Consider the following 15942-nt stretch of genomic DNA (forward strand, 5'->3'; position numbering starts at 1 on the left):
CATCTAGTGGTTATACAACGTCACTACACTTACACGACAGACATTTAAACATTTCATCTGTTTTTTATGTGTTTGCACTTAAATAAAATTATTATGAAATATCCATGTCAATAAAGGCTTTTTAATAATATTTCTACATTTTTGAGTGCCTTTGACTTACTTTTGCTGTTTATTCTGATGAATACCCTTACTCAAAGAGCACAGACACATTAATTAAGCTACCCCTGAGCACTTTTTGTTTGATTTAAAAAGAAAAAAAAAGACCTTCTTATGCAAGCTATAGAAAAATAAAAGTTTCGAGGGTGTTTTTGGTTTCCCCAAAGAACCTAAAAAGTTTTATAAAATAAAAATTATTTTCTATGATGTGAAGCATAAAAAACCCATCAAGTTAAAATCAAAATCCCCGTTATTTTCTCACACTCAAGAAGTTCTAAATTTGTATGTATTTCTTTCTTGTGTTGCACACAAAACAAGATTTTTCAACATTCTTTAAAATCGTCACCTTGGAATTATAAGGTTCTATCTGACATTTTTGTCAAAATTGAGTTATTCACATATTCTTTTTAAATGGCAACTTATTTACATTATGGGATGTGTTTTTATAAGTTGTTTACATTTTAAGGCTTTTTATTTAAAAAACAAAACAAGGTGTATCTACAAAGTTGAACTCTAGCTTGGCTCTATAAGGTTCTATCTGTGAGCCAATCAGCATTTTTAATGCACGCATGAGGACCAATCAAGATCAGCTTTCTTTGTCATTTCACTGGACTGCGCCATTGACAGCGGGAAACACCAGAAGAACAAAATCACACAAAATTAGAGTCAATTAAAGAATGCCGCACCACACAAAATTAAAATGTGTGTAAATGTGATGATTTAGAAGCATTTCTTGACATTGAGATTAATTCATTCATTTTCTTTTCGACTTAGTCCCTTTATTAATCTGAGGTTGCCACAGCAGAATGAACCGCCAACTTATCCAGCATATGTTTTACACAGCGGATGCCCTTACAGCTGCAACCCAACACTGGGAAACACCCATATACACTCAATCACACACATACACTATGGCCAATTTTAGTTTATCCAATTCACCTGTACCGCATGTCTTTGGACTTGTGGGGGAAACCAAAGCACCCAAAGGAAACCCACGCAAACACTGGGAGAACATGTAAACTCCACACAGAAACACCAACTGACCCAGCCAAGGCTCGAACCAGCGACCTTCTTGCTGTGAGACAATCGTGCTACCCACTGCGCCACTGCTAGGCAAATGTTGAGATGAATTGCTCAGTTTTACATTGTTGAAAAAGAAATTAATATTTAAAAATTTGTATATTAAATGTGAAATATTTTTATTTTTGTATATAGTCAGTGAAAAACTTTTCAGTGTTTATTAAACTGATTTGCTCATTTTTTCTTTTAAAGTCTATAAGTTTAATATTAAGCCTTGAAGGGCAAATCCTTAATTTATTTAATGGAGCATATAATTCAATAAATATAATTCAATAATTTATTTAAAACATACAATTTAATAAATATGAACATATTAATTAGATAAAATTAACAGCTGCACTGGAAAAAAATATTTTAGTACAGCCTGCTTAATTTTAAAAGAAAAAAATGTCATCCTAAAACATAAAATAAATGTTATAGAAAGCAAAATTTTAACTTTCTCAAGCATCAACATATTGTTACAACACTAAACTATATATTTTTTATTTTATTTCTTGATAAGTAATGCTTCAATGAATGATCTGGCAGATAGAACCTTATAACTCCAATTGGAAAATAACTTTTCAGAATGAGAAGGTACTATCTGCATTTACCGTGGTTTATTTACTCCAATTTGCAAATGTAAGAGAACTTTGATAATTTACATTTAGACCCTTAGGGTCTCTGTCATGTTAATGTATGAAAGAGATCTGTTACACACATGTTGTTTGCTATATGGAATGCAATAACTTTGAAGCTCAATATCTTAAAATCATTCAGAACGCAGATAGAACCTTATAATTCTAAGGTGACGAAATATCTCATTAGTTTTATATATATTACCAGTTTGGAAGAAATGGAGGAAGAATATAAGATGAAAGAATTTACATTTTTTGGGTGAACTATGCATTTATTTACTTAAATCACTTACTTTAATCACTAATTGTTGTTTTATAAATACTCTTCTGGGACACATTAATTAGATGACATGTCAGTGACAAAAGTGGCAGTAAAGACATTAATGTTACTAAATAAAATTAAAATCCATTACTTTGTACTTTGTATCCATCAAAGTACCCAAAAAAACAAACCATATCACAGTATTTACAAAATAAGAGAAGCAGATTATTTGTTAATAATAATAAGAACCATTATTAACCTAATGACTGAGCGTGAATAATAAATTATCATACATAGTAGAGCAGCAAATCAATTATTTCTGAAGGATCATAAAAATGAACACTAAAAAATTCTAATGAAGTTACAGCTATGAATTATAGGCACACATTAGGCCTACATATTCAGATATGGTTTCTTTAAACTTTTATTTTACCGTACAAACTTACTGAGCACGGGACTTCTTTTAGTTATTTGCTCTCAGATTAGTTTTTTTATGTGTATTCTCATTTATGCATGTATTTTCGAGATGCTGAAGAAGAGTTTTTTATTATTATTATTAAACAAGAAAAACAACATCACTGCATTGAAGAGAAAATACAATAACAAAAAATTAGGAAAGAAAAAAAAACTTTACAAAGTCTTAATCATTAAGAAAAAAAATAATATGATAAGCTTTAAGTAACGTATTCTTCTTATTATTAATAAACTTAAGAGATTCAATAGTGAAGTAAATTTCAACAAGTATTAAATCTAGGTATTAGGTGCTGAAGAAGAGTGATCTCATCCGTTAATGACAATGATGTCAGACAGATGACAACATTTTCAAAATGACAAAGTCCTTGTGACGATGGCCGATGACTTTTAACCTATATGTTATGCCCTGATACAACATATTCGCCTTAAATTACCTGTACAGACACTATGTGTGAACTTCAACCTAGATTACACAATAATTAGGTCAATAAAACCGGAAGTTGCTACAGTATGTCAGCTGCTAACGTTACGTAGTTTTTGTAAAACATGTTTCAGATGTCAAACTGCACCTTAAACTCAAACCGTGTTATGTTTTTAATTCTGTATTATAAACGTTTGAGAACTAATGCTTAACCGTCAAATGAACCTCGCAAACGCCGGTTTATGTCATTTTCATGGTCTCAGCGTGAAATCCCCGACCTTTGGACTACATCGCTCGTCGTGACGTCATCTTCAGTCTATCGCCACAGCTCCTTCCTATAAAATCTAAAGCAGTCGATCAATCCTCATTACAGCAACTGAGAAGCACTTCATGAGCTTTCTTCTGCACTTGAAACTGCACAACAGGTAAAAAAGCGTTTTTGTTTTGTCTAATGCTTTAAATGAAAGAGATGTCAGTTTGCTTACGACTTGAACTATTTTCTTTTGCAGATTTTCTGCTAACATGGGTTCTATGGAGGATGTAAATAACCAGGTTTGCCACTTTAATCCTCATTAATGTCATGTAATATTGAAGATGTTTGTGTGGTTTTTGTTTATTTGGTAGGGTGACAAAGCAAGGATGACAGTACATATATTTATATTGGTATATTTGTATGACTGTATTTTAAAAGAAACACAACATACATTCAGGGGCGGGTTCAGTGAATTGTGGGCCCTAAGCAATTCCAGCCATGGGGCCCAAAAGTTCTGAAATGCACCTTGCTTATTTTAATGTATTTTAATTAGGTTTATTTTACTGTTTTCTTATATCACTCAACCACTCCCTTTCTGCATTTGTCTTAATGCGGAATAATAATACCAATATGTAAAGCATCTTGTAAATCTTTTTAAGTCATTTGTTTTCTTAAAATTAATTCACAACTAAAAATTATATATAAAATATTTTGTTTTTAAAACTAAATCTTTAGCTAGTTTGACTGCTTGACTTCATAGTTGAGGTAGGGGATACATTGCGCAGATGTATTAAACATTAAACATTTATTTTTTAAACCATCATCATACAAAATATGACAGAAAATGATATTATATATAATTTATAAGTATAATTATAGGTATTTTTTGGGGGCCCTCAGATTTCCTGGGGCCCTTAGTGGCGGGGTATGTTGCTTATTGGTTAAATCTGGCCCTGCATACAATTAACCAACGGCAGCAGGGTATTCACAAGGTCTTAAAAAGTCTTATAATGTCTAAAATTCAAACGATCATTAAAAAATTCAAGATTTAAAACGACCTTAATTTCACTGAAATATTGTCTTGTTGGTCTTAATTAATTTTAAACAGGTCTTAATTTTCCTTTGTTTATGTAAAGCTACCCAATCATTCCAAAACACATCCAATCACCAACAACACATTTCAGTAAAACTTTGAGCAAAACTCCTGATGAATTTTATTATAACTGTAGTCTGATGTGCAAACATTTAGTTTTTAAAGAGTTTTTTTAAGTTATGTTGAACGAAAAATGTGTTTACAACCAAGGTCTGCTTGTTTTAAATATGTCGCTAAAAATGACCTTTACATTTTTTTTTTTTTTTTTTGCTGGACCATTAAAACAATTATTCGTGTTTAGCCCTATAAAAGTCTGAAATTTGATTCTTCATGGTGTTAAAAAGGTCTTTAAAAGTCTTACATTTGACTTGGTGAAACCTGCAAAAAACCCTGGACATCTTCCATTTACAACAGTTTTTTAAAAGCTTGGGCTGTTTCACTACAATACATCACAGTATGCGTTCTAGCCCCTTCTAGTGATGCGATCAAAATAATGTTATGAAAAGAGGCAAGACAGAATCTTTTAAGATCCATGTCAGAAGTTAATAAAAAAGCTGTAAAATAGTTTTGTTTAGTTTTTTGCAGCAAAGGTGTCTCATTTTAAATGTAAATATGATGTTTGTTAGATGAAATGTGACTGAATTTTTTCATCCCTGTTTGTTCCTTTCTAGAATGTGGTTGCCCGAATTGTTCACCTTCCCCTGGTTGTTTCCACCTATGACATGATGTCGAACGTGTACGTCAACACCAAGAACAACCACCCATACCTGAAGTCTGTGTGCGAGGTTGCTGAGAATGGTGTCAAATCCATAACCTCAGCTGCCTTTCACAGCGCTTTACCAATCATTGGCAAACTGGAGCCTCAGAGTAAGTCTATTGTTGTTTGCAGGGTGAGATCAGGGCAGATTACAGTGTGACTGCTTTTGACCAAGCTTTTTTTTTTTTTTTGTAGTCTCTATGGCAAATGACCTGGCGTGCAAAGGACTGGATAAGATAGAAAAGACTCTGCCGATCCTACACAAGCCATCTGAACAGGTAAATAGTCATCATGGGAATAAAGTTAATAGTTTTTATTTTGTTTTTTATTATTATTAATAATGATAGTTCTCAAAATGAAAGTGTGCTCCTATTCGTTTATCAAAAATAATGATCACTTTTACTTTTGTCATGCAATATAACATCTGTTTAGCTCTTTTCATTTTTACTGGCATGGGGACAAACTGTCTTTCACATGACATCACAGTAATAAAGAGCATGAGTAACTGGACATTTTTCCAGCGGCATTTTTCTTCTATAAGAATTTATCAGATGTTATAAAACATTAATAAAACCGACCAGATTTGATGTGCATCACAACATTGCAAACCTTTTAGTTAAAGTAAAAAAAAAGATCATTAAACTAAAGCAATGAATTGGAAATTGGCGCATTGACTATTAACTGGCTAGTTTTTATGTTCTATACAGTGCAATAATTAAGTTTTAGTTAAATAATTTTCTCAGTTAGAAAAGACAGACCTGTTAATAAATGGCATATCATTTTGTCAAAACCATCAGTTTTCACTTTTTTAAACCTGTTTTAACCTTGTTGTTTAGAAAATAAGTTTGTTTAACAGCTAAATCTGAGGTAAAAAAAAAAGTACATAACACAATAACTTTTAAAAATCAGCCAATCAGAGAGTAATAGAGCAAATTAAACCAAAAATTATTACAAACATTACAAACATTATTACACTCAACCCACAGTGTTATAAGCAAGTTTTAGAACCATAAATTTTCTCAATTAGGAAGCTGATTTTATCAATAACCAATTAAATATTTTAAGACAGACCTGTTAATAAAGTTGCCAAAGCTATTATTCATTCAAATATATATATTTTTACCTTTTTAATAATCATGTTCAACAGCTGAATTTAAGTTAAAAAAAAGTACACAATACAATTATTTTTTTAAATCCACCAATCAGAAAGTGAAATTGAGCAAACTGAACAAAAAATGTATCTTTAGCTCCGCTCATTCACTTGAACCACAATGAATAACATAAATGATTGATTCATGCTATGCTGTCTTAAAACGTATATATACTATAAATATATAAATAAAAATCTATAGAAAAAAATTATTGTAGTTGGAAGGGCATCCACTGCATGAAATCTATGCCCGAATAGTTGGCGGTTCATTCCACTGTGGCTACCCCTGATAAACAAGGGACTAAGTCAAAGTAAAATTAATGAATGAATGAGAAAAAATGTGGAATATATACAGTGAAAGTTAAAATTATTAGCCCCCTTGTTTATTTTTTTCCCCAATTTCTGTTTAACAGAGAGAAGATTTTTACAACACTTTTCTAAACATAATAGTTTTATTAACTCATTTCTAATAACTGATTTATTTTATCTTTGCCATGATGTTAGTAAATAATATATGACTAGATATTTTTCAAGACACTTCTATACAGCTTAAAGTGACATTTAAAGGCTTCACTAGGTTAATTAGGATAACTAGGCAGGTTAGAGTAATTAGGCAAGTTATTGTGTAATGATGGTTTGTTCTGTAGACTATCAGAAAAAAAATTAGCTGAAAGGGGCTAAAAATTTTAACCTTAAAATGGGTTTTACAAAATTAAAAAGTGCTTTTATTCTAGCTAAAATAAAACAAATAAGACTAAAAAGACTAATAATATATATTATCAGACATACTGTGAAACTTTCCCTGCTCTGTTAAGCATAATTTTGGAAATATTTAAAAAAGAAAACAAAATGAATAGGGGGGCTAATAATTCTGACTTGAACTGTGTGTATATAAAAAATTCAGCTTATATAGATAAAGTAGCCATTTATAATGATTTCTCCAGGAGAATCTAGTTCTGTTAAGAGTCTTATGTTTATTCTTCTCTTTCAGATTATGGCCAATGCTAAAGATGCAGTGACAGGAGCCAAGGAGGCTGTCAGCGGGACTGTGAGCGGTGCCAAGGAGTCTGTCTCCATCACCCTAAATGATGTGATGGACCGAACACGCGGGGCAGTACAGGGCAGCGTGGAGAAGACCAAGACTGTGGTCAGCGGTGGAGTCCAGACAGTGATGGACAGCAGGATGCTCAAACTGGTGTCCAGCAGAGTGGACAATGCACTGAGCACATCTGAGACGCTGCTGGAGCACTACTTGCCTGAAAATGAGGAGGAAAAAGGTGAGCACCTCATTTACTATTAGTTTCATATCAGTTTACTGTTTTCTATCTGATGTGTGGCTGCTTTCAATGCAAAAACTTTATACTTTTACTCACAAACACTGTAGCCGAAACCTAGAAGACTTTGGTTTATTGTTTAGTTTAGTTTTTGGCTTAATTTGCTGTTTACTGTTTAAGTTTATGTGTTTAAAGTAAATACACTGTAAAAAATGCTTGGTTCCACACAGCTGATTTGTGGTGGGATAACATGAAGGAATTAATTTATTAGTTTTTACAAATTTAAGTGGATTAAACCTAAAAGTTGTAGTGTTTGAGCTCATTTTAAATAAGTAGTTTTAACAAATAGCAAACATCATTTTTTGAGTGTTGGCGTTTTCTTTCTAACATGCCTTAAGCAGTAGAAAAGTCAGAGCAGGCTGGGAAATCTGACCAATCAAAGCAAAGCAGGCTGTTAGAAAGCGGCAGTGTTGTCAGATATAGCTGACTTTTCTCAGCCCAAAAGCTGTTCAAAACCCACCAAAAAGCAAAAAAAAAAAACACCCAAAATATTAGATTAATATTTTATTTACTCATTCATTTATTCATTTTCTTTCCGGCTTAGTCCCTTTATTAATCCAGGGTTGCCACAGCGTAATGAACCACCAACTTATCCTGCACGTTTTTTACGAAGTGGATGCCTTTCCAGCCGCAACCTATCTCTGGGAAAATATTTTATTTAATTTTATTTAACTTAGTTACTTTAATTGTTATAACTTTTAACCAACTTGCAGTTAAAACCAGAAGTCACAGAACTACAACATAACCGGATCACATCAAAACACAGCCCCCTCTTGCCCACACACTTCAATTAATGTTGTGTAGATTACACTACCTATTAGAGTATGTTTTACTTTCGAAATGGGGTATAAATTTGTCTTATTTGGCGTTTTAAATTCTTTTGAACATTGGTGCTGCTTGTCAATTAAACAATATTTCTATGATCATTCTTGCTGTCAATTTCAGAAAAAAATTCTCAATAAAAATGTCACAATAAACCGCAGTGAGTTTAACTGGAGGCGGTGAGTGATGCATGCGAAGGGGAGTCAGATTTGTCCAGGGAGTCGGATTTTAATACAAATTTCCTTCCCCTCCTCTTGTGGGTGCGCCCACGCGGTTTGTGCTATGCACTGGTCACTACTAAGTGAAAGGAGTAGGAGCACAGAGTTATGTTTTGTTAAATAAGTTGCATGTAAAATCTTGACCTCAGATGGATGTAATCACATGAGACCTTCAAAACTAATTTTGAAACCTTAATTACTGTATAAAAAGGCAGTTTAAATGGATAGTTCACCTAAAAAGGACAATTCTATCATCATTTACTCAGCTTTTACTTGTTGCAAATCTTTTTGAATTGGTTGAACACAAAAGAAGTTATTTTGAAGAATGTTGGAAACCTGTAACCATTGTTTTTCCTACTATTGAAGTCAATGGTAAAAGGTTTCACATTTTTTCAAAATATCGTCTTTTGTGTTCAAAACAACAAAGAAACCCTTTTTATTATGAATGAATCGTCATTTTTGGGTGAATTATTCATTTAGAATGCACTACTGTAAGTTTAAATAGCCTCATTTGTTTATTTTATATATTACAATTGTATAGTAAGTTAAAATTTTGAAAATAATTTTTTTTAAATAAATATTACTAAAGTACTAATTATTATTTATTACAAATTCTGAATTATTAAAACTTAAAATCATTACACAATTATTCCAATTGTTGAGTTTGCATGTTTTTTTTTTGCTTGTTTTATGTTTTTTTATTGTATTTAACAGGGACAATGCTCATTAATAAACAGTAAAACTGTAAATAAGCCAGAGTCAACCACAAGGGCTAATTTTCATCTGTTGCCCCCTGCCAGATTTTAAAAGGCAACCTAAAATAAAAAAACACATCATCACACACATACAAAAACAGTTACATATGACAAAGGGATAAAACATGTAATAAGAATTTCTGCCTGCGTTCGCGTGGGTTTCCTCCGTGTGCTCCGGTTTCCCCCATAGTCCAAAGACATGTGGTACAGGTGAATTGGGTTGGCTAAATTGCCCGTAGTGTATGTATGTGTGCGAATGAGTGTTTGAGTTCCCAGTGATGGGTTACAGCTGAAAGGGCATCCGCTACGTAAAACACATGCTGGATAAGTTGGCGGTTCATTCCGCTGTGGTGACCCCTGATGAATAAAGGGACTTAGCTGAAGGAATATAAATAAATAGCTGACCCCCCCCCAAAAGCTAAATCTCTGCCAACACAATGTCATGTTTCCATGTTTTGAAAAATATATCTTGATGAAAGACTTTCAGTATATGGAAAATTGTTTCAATTTTTTTCAAAGATTGACTAAATTTCAACACAATTTAAAAATTATAATAAATCATCCATAAATACCTCTTGCACTCCATGAACTGCATATGTACATTTTAGGTTCGTGTCTTGTGATAGTCTTGTGATATGCTTCTCAGGAGACATGGCTTTCTAACTAATTAACAAGAGCATCCATACTATATGCTCTGTTATGTGTGTCAAATAGTGCTGGGAATTACTTCATGTCCCTGGAAAAAGAAAATTAATCCCATTTATGTGCAGAACATCCGACTTGTTCACGTCTCAAAGAGATTGTTGACCAGAAATCTGAAATTACTCTCATTTCCTGAGCCTCACTAATCTCGCAAATGGAGATCTAACCAATCTCAACAAATGTTCCTTTGTCCCGTTTCTCTCTCAGAAGGTGAAGAGAGGAATACTGAAGGATTGGAAAATGACAGCGATTTGGCCAATTATTATGTCCGACTGGGCTCTCTGTCCATTAAAGTCAGAGACAGGACTTATCAGAGAGCCGTGGAGAAAGTTCGTCATGCCGTGCAGCGCGGACAGGAGTCCATTTCACAGCTTAACCACACCATGGATATAGTAGGTTGATCTTTAGATGAACTCACAGAGGTATACAGTAATGTAATCAAATTTCTTGCAAGTCATTTTATTGCTTTTGTTTTTTAGATCGAATTTACCAGGAAGAATATTGATGGGTCTAACCAGAAGCTGCAGGAGAAACTGGGTTCACTAATGGGCTGGAAGAGCGTTCCTCAAAGCCAAGAAACAGAGAGCGAAACAGACAGTGAAGCTGAGGTATCAGAGATATTAATACTTTTTAGCAATATATTCAGCAAATTGATAATGATTTATTGCTTTTCACTTGAGACATTTTTGTCTTTTAATGTACACAGAGAAGGCTTTAACTTGGTATACATTATTGTGACAGAAATATATTAAAACTGCTGATGAAATTCTAAAGCGAAAAAAAAAGATTAATAATTAAAACTTAAAGTAATTACATTATTGGTTTCATGTGTTTTAATTTTAATAGAAATAAAACTGATTTAATGAGAAAAAAGCAAAGAAATAAAATATAGGGAAGTGTTTCTCGACCACGTTCCTGGAGGACCACCATGTTTCATGTTTTGAATGTCTCATTTGTCTGTCACACCCATTACAGCTCTTTCAGTCTCTGCTTATGAGCTGATGATCTGATTCTGGTGTGTTTGTTTAAGAAGAGACGGTAAATGTGTAGAGCAGGTGGTCCTTCAGAAACATGGTTGAGAACCACTGTTATATGGGAGATTCTACCAGAAAAGTACATTTTCCCTAATAGAAAATGTGACAGGGCCTAATTTAAGCTTGTCCTCCGAAAAAAATCATACAAAAACAAGCATAAAATCATACAATTTAATGATAGAACGCATCCTTGATCACTGTCAGCTTCTACTGTCATATAGCGTTAAAGGTTTATTGCATGCTTTTTATGTTGAATTTAATGCAAATGTGACAGGAGTGACCGAACACATAGAGACAGTTGTAAAATAGTCTTTAATTTGTAGAATTTATTTATAATTAAATTTTTTTAATCAATTGATGTAAATGATAACTACTTAAACTTGCTATTTCTGATGTATTTTTTTCTTTAAATAACAGTTTTTAGCATAACAAAACTATTAAAGATGTGGGTTTAATTGGACTGAGGATAAGGACAGAGTTTGTACATTTGTTAAGTGATTTTATAAAAATAAAAAAAATCTGAGAATCAGATAAATGACATATTCCTTTACAAATCAGCTCACAGAAATCAACCTTCAGTCCATTTTAGACATTTTCTAGCACAAAATACTTTTTATTCACTGTATTTATACTTTTATTTCGAGGACAGATAATGTTTGTTTCTGGTAGAATGTCCCATAGGGTACATTAAATATTTTTTTAAAACTGATTATGTAACATGATTTCAGTTAATAGGTGTAGCTTTCTGGTTATAATAATGAGTTTTAAGCATAATAATAATATCAAAAATAGAAGAACGTAGTTTGAGAGATTTGAAAAAAAAAAAAGTAGAGTTTGAGAAAAAAAAAAGTAAACTGTTTTGGAATTTAAAACAATTTTTACTCCAAAGACATTTTAAATCACAATATCCATTTTTGGGTTTAAAATTTTAGAAAAGATTTACTATAATCATAATATTTATAAATATTATATGTAATAAAGGTAATATAATGCGCAAATTCACACTGTTGTTGACACATTAAATATTACAAAAGATTATACTGATTTTGATCTTATTGTTATTACTATAAATAATTTAAAACGTAAATAAAATGTAAAGTAAATTGTTATATACACTATTGTCAAATAAAATCTATTTATTTTACAGTTACTTTCCCTCATTTTAGAATCCGTCCTAATTTTGATGAGCTGCCATCAAATAAAAATATGTTTGTGACTGTTGAAGTATGTTCTGTACAATAGTGTACACCCATCTTTAATTTGAAAGGGGTAGTTCATTTAAAAAGGAAATATCGGTCATCAATTTCTCAACCTTTACTTGTTTCATCTTTTGTCGAACAGAAAAGAAGATATTTTGAAAAATGCTGAAAACCTGTAACCATTGACTTCTAAAGTATTTGTTTTTCCTACCATTGAAGTCGATGTCTTCACATTTTTACATTTTTCATAATATACATATTTTTTGTTTAACCAAATAAGGATGTTTCCCAGTGATGGGTTGCAGCTGAAAGGGCATCCGCTGTGTAAAACATATACCAGATCAGTTGATGGTTCATTCCGCTGTGGTGACCCCTGATTAATAAAGGGACTAAGTTAAAAAGAAAATGAGTGAATCAATCAAAAAAGAAAACTCACAAATGTTTAAAACTACTTAAAAGTCAGTGATTAAAGATATTTTATATATTTTTTTATTGTTTCTTATTTTAAAACTTCCACGGCTCTTAGAATGCCAGTCGAACCACTCAAGCGAATTTTCATTGCCGACCTAATGGTTTGTTTTGGGTCAGTTTTGAATTTCCACATAACCAGCTAAAAGCCTTGTGTACCAGCATGTAATGTGAAGCGGGGTACAGACAACGGAGTTCAGATCCAAACACAGGGTTTATTAGCAGGATGGTCACGCAAGCAATGGTCAACACAGGGGCAAACAGATGTACACAGGAAATCCAGAGTCATAATAACAGGCAGATGGTCAGTACAGGCAAGCAGCAGGCAACATAAATGAACAAACAAGGCGAGGGTCAAAAACACAGCAAGAGAAGGCAAGGAAAACCCGTCATAATGTTTACACTTCAGTATAACAAGACTCAGCCCAGATGTGTGTGTGAGGGCTCTCCTTATAGGACATGTAATCAGTTCATGAGCAGCTTCAGCTGTGAGTGTTTGCAATCAGACAGGACCTAGGTCAGGTGTGCAAGTGGTGCGTGACTGGATCTTGTAGTTCTTTTGCTGGTAGATTTGTAGCGAACTGTGTGTTTACCAACGATCTGCACAGGCTGGATCACTGGTGAACATGACAGAGGGAGAGGCTGGTTCGACCCAGATCCTAAATATAATTTCTTGCATAATCTATCCCCTTAATAATTTCTATAGTAGTGAATCTATCACTCGAATGAATCAGTCAAATATGTTTCTTCGTTTTTTCCTCTCAGCAAATTGAGTCGCGCACACTGACCATCGCCCACAGCCTCAGCCAGCAGCTTCAGAGCACATGTGTGGTGCTGGTGTCCAGTCTCAGGGGTCTCCCTCAGCACGTCCAGCTCCAGGTGGGCTCTGTAAGCCGCTCCGCATTGGAGATCTACAGCAGCTTCAGTAAAGCGGCCGTGCTGGGGGATCTGTCCAGCACCGTCCTGTCCTCCAGCCGCTCACAGCTCAGCAGAATCACAGAGTCCATGGACAACGTGATGGACTACCTGCTCAACAACACTCCTCTCAACTGGCTGGTCGGACCGTTTTACCCACGTGTGGAGCACGCCGTTGAAAACGAGGCCAAATGTAGCAAACAGAGGACCCTTCAAGTCACTGAATGAAGCTTAATCGAATATTAAAATCCTGTCATTATTGAGTCACCTGATTTGTTTTCTGAACACAAAAGACGTTATTTTAATAATGTTGTAAACCGGTAGCCATTGACCTCCATTTTGTTTTCCTACACACAAAGTCATGAAAGCAAATGTTTCTATGTTGCTTTAACTTATCTTAATACGTTAATCAAGTTGTGACACAGTGGCTCAGTGGTTAGCACTGTCGCCTTACAGCAAGAAGGTCACTGATTTGAGTCCAGGCTGGGTCAGTTGGCATTTCTGTGTGGGGTTTGCATATTCTCCCCATGTTGGCATGGGTTTCCTCCAGGTGTTCTGGTTTCACCCCACAGTTCAAAGACATGTGCTATAGGTGAATTGAATAAGCTAAATTAGTCGTAGTGTATGAGTAAATGTGAGAGTGTATGGGTGTTTCCCAGTGATGGGTTGCAGCTGGAAAGGTATTCGCTGCGCAAAACATATGCTGTAATAGTTGGCGGTTTGTTCCTCTGTGGTGACCTCTTATGAATAAAGGGACTAAGCCGAATGAAAATGAATGAATAAGTGAATCAGGTTTCAACTCATTTTTTAAGTCATGCAAAGTTTAACTTAATATTTTTAGTCAGTCTGACTGATGTAAGTTGAAATAACGACACTGTAAAAAAAGGATTATTTACTTTACTTAGAAAAGTGAGTAAACCCATTGCTTTAAAAGCGACAAGTTGACTTTACTTAAAAAGTGAGTAAACCAGTTTCGACTTATAATTGATAAGTTCAACTAACTTAATTTTTTAAATTACGCACATAGTTCATTTACTTAAACATTTTAAGTCAAGGTTTTTAAAGTAATGTCAACTAATTATTTTTAAATCAACAGGTTTACTCACTTATTTCATTGTTTACAGTGTTGAAAAGTTCATTTTATTCAACTCAATTTAAAACAACCTATTTTGCAGCGGCAAAAAAGGGACTTTTGCTGGTTGTCCATGCTACTTATTTAAAATGAGCTGAAAGAAAATGCAATTCTTGAGTTTTAGGAGGGCAACTTAACTTTTTATGTTTCCTCCACGTAAAATTGTAAAAACTAATAAGCTAACACTTTCATGTTGCCCTAACACAAAATCGATTGTGTGGAACGCAGCATTTATGACAGTGAGTGTACTATGGAAGTCAATGGTCACCTGTTTCCAGCATTATTCAAAATATCTTTTTTGTGTTGAATAGAAAAATGGAGAGTAACTTAAGATGTTTTGGTGACCTGTGCCTTTAATCATTCCTTTCTTTTTACAATCACACATTCCTGTCAGTAAAAATATTCTCTACATTGAAAACATTGATATTTTCTGTGGCAAGAATCATGTTCTTTGCTGCAACATTTGGATATGCCTGACGCTTTTGGGTGTACGTAATGGCTTGTGCACACTATATTCAATATGCTGTCTTTATATTGGTTTTGTACATTTCTAATAAAATAATATTATTACATTATTTATTTTTGTTGTGTGTGTTGCTTCTTATGGGGCCACACGGTGGCTCAATGGTTAGCGCTGTCTTCTCACAGCAAAGTCATGTCCCAGCTGGGTCAGTTGGCATTCTTGTGTGGAGTTTGCATGTTCTCCCCATGTTCCTATTTCCTACGGGTGCTCTGGTTTCCCCCACAGTTTAAAGACATGCACGATAGGTGAATTGAATAAACTAAACTGGCCTTAGTGTGTAAATGAGAGTGTATGGGTGTTTCCCAGTGATGAGTAGCAGCTGGATGGGCATCTGACAAAAAAATATATATGCTGGAAAATTTGGCGGTTCATTCCACTCTGGTGATCCCTAATTAATAAAGGGACTAAGCCGAAAAGAAAATGAATGAATGAATGTTTTCACCTTGATAGCAGTATGTCCTTTTCATTTCTGATTGGTGTCCTTGGTTCTGATAATCTGGTAGTGGTGGAGAAAAAAATTGGCTGAATGAAAAAAAAAATGGGTGAAAGAAAAAAATGGGTGGGAGGAAAATATATA

The 15942-nt window shown here is 33.8% G+C and overlaps 1 protein-coding gene across 3 annotated transcripts; it reads left to right on the plus strand.

The window, feature by feature from the left end:
- The first annotated feature begins 3376 nt into the window (after window positions 1–3376).
- Window positions 3377–15417, plus strand: plin2 (perilipin 2). Of its 3 annotated transcripts, XR_015508834.1 has the most exons (9): window positions 3377–3435; window positions 3520–3562; window positions 5028–5223; window positions 5309–5391; window positions 7255–7540; window positions 10302–10486; window positions 10574–10702; window positions 13561–14650; window positions 14807–15417. XR_015508834.1 is itself a non-coding variant. In XM_087283394.1 (8 exons), exons 1-8 carry the CDS (start codon window positions 3401–3403, stop codon window positions 13936–13938), a joined length of 1305 nt encoding a protein of 434 aa, XP_087139520.1. In that variant the 5' UTR covers window positions 3377–3400; the 3' UTR covers window positions 13939–15417.
- The last annotated feature ends 525 nt before the right edge of the window (window positions 15418–15942 follow it).

This window comes from Danio rerio, chromosome 15, assembly GCF_052040795.2.
Source record: "Danio rerio strain M-AB ecotype USA chromosome 15, GRCz13ab, whole genome shotgun sequence".
NCBI classification, from domain to species: domain Eukaryota; kingdom Metazoa; phylum Chordata; class Actinopteri; order Cypriniformes; family Danionidae; genus Danio; species Danio rerio.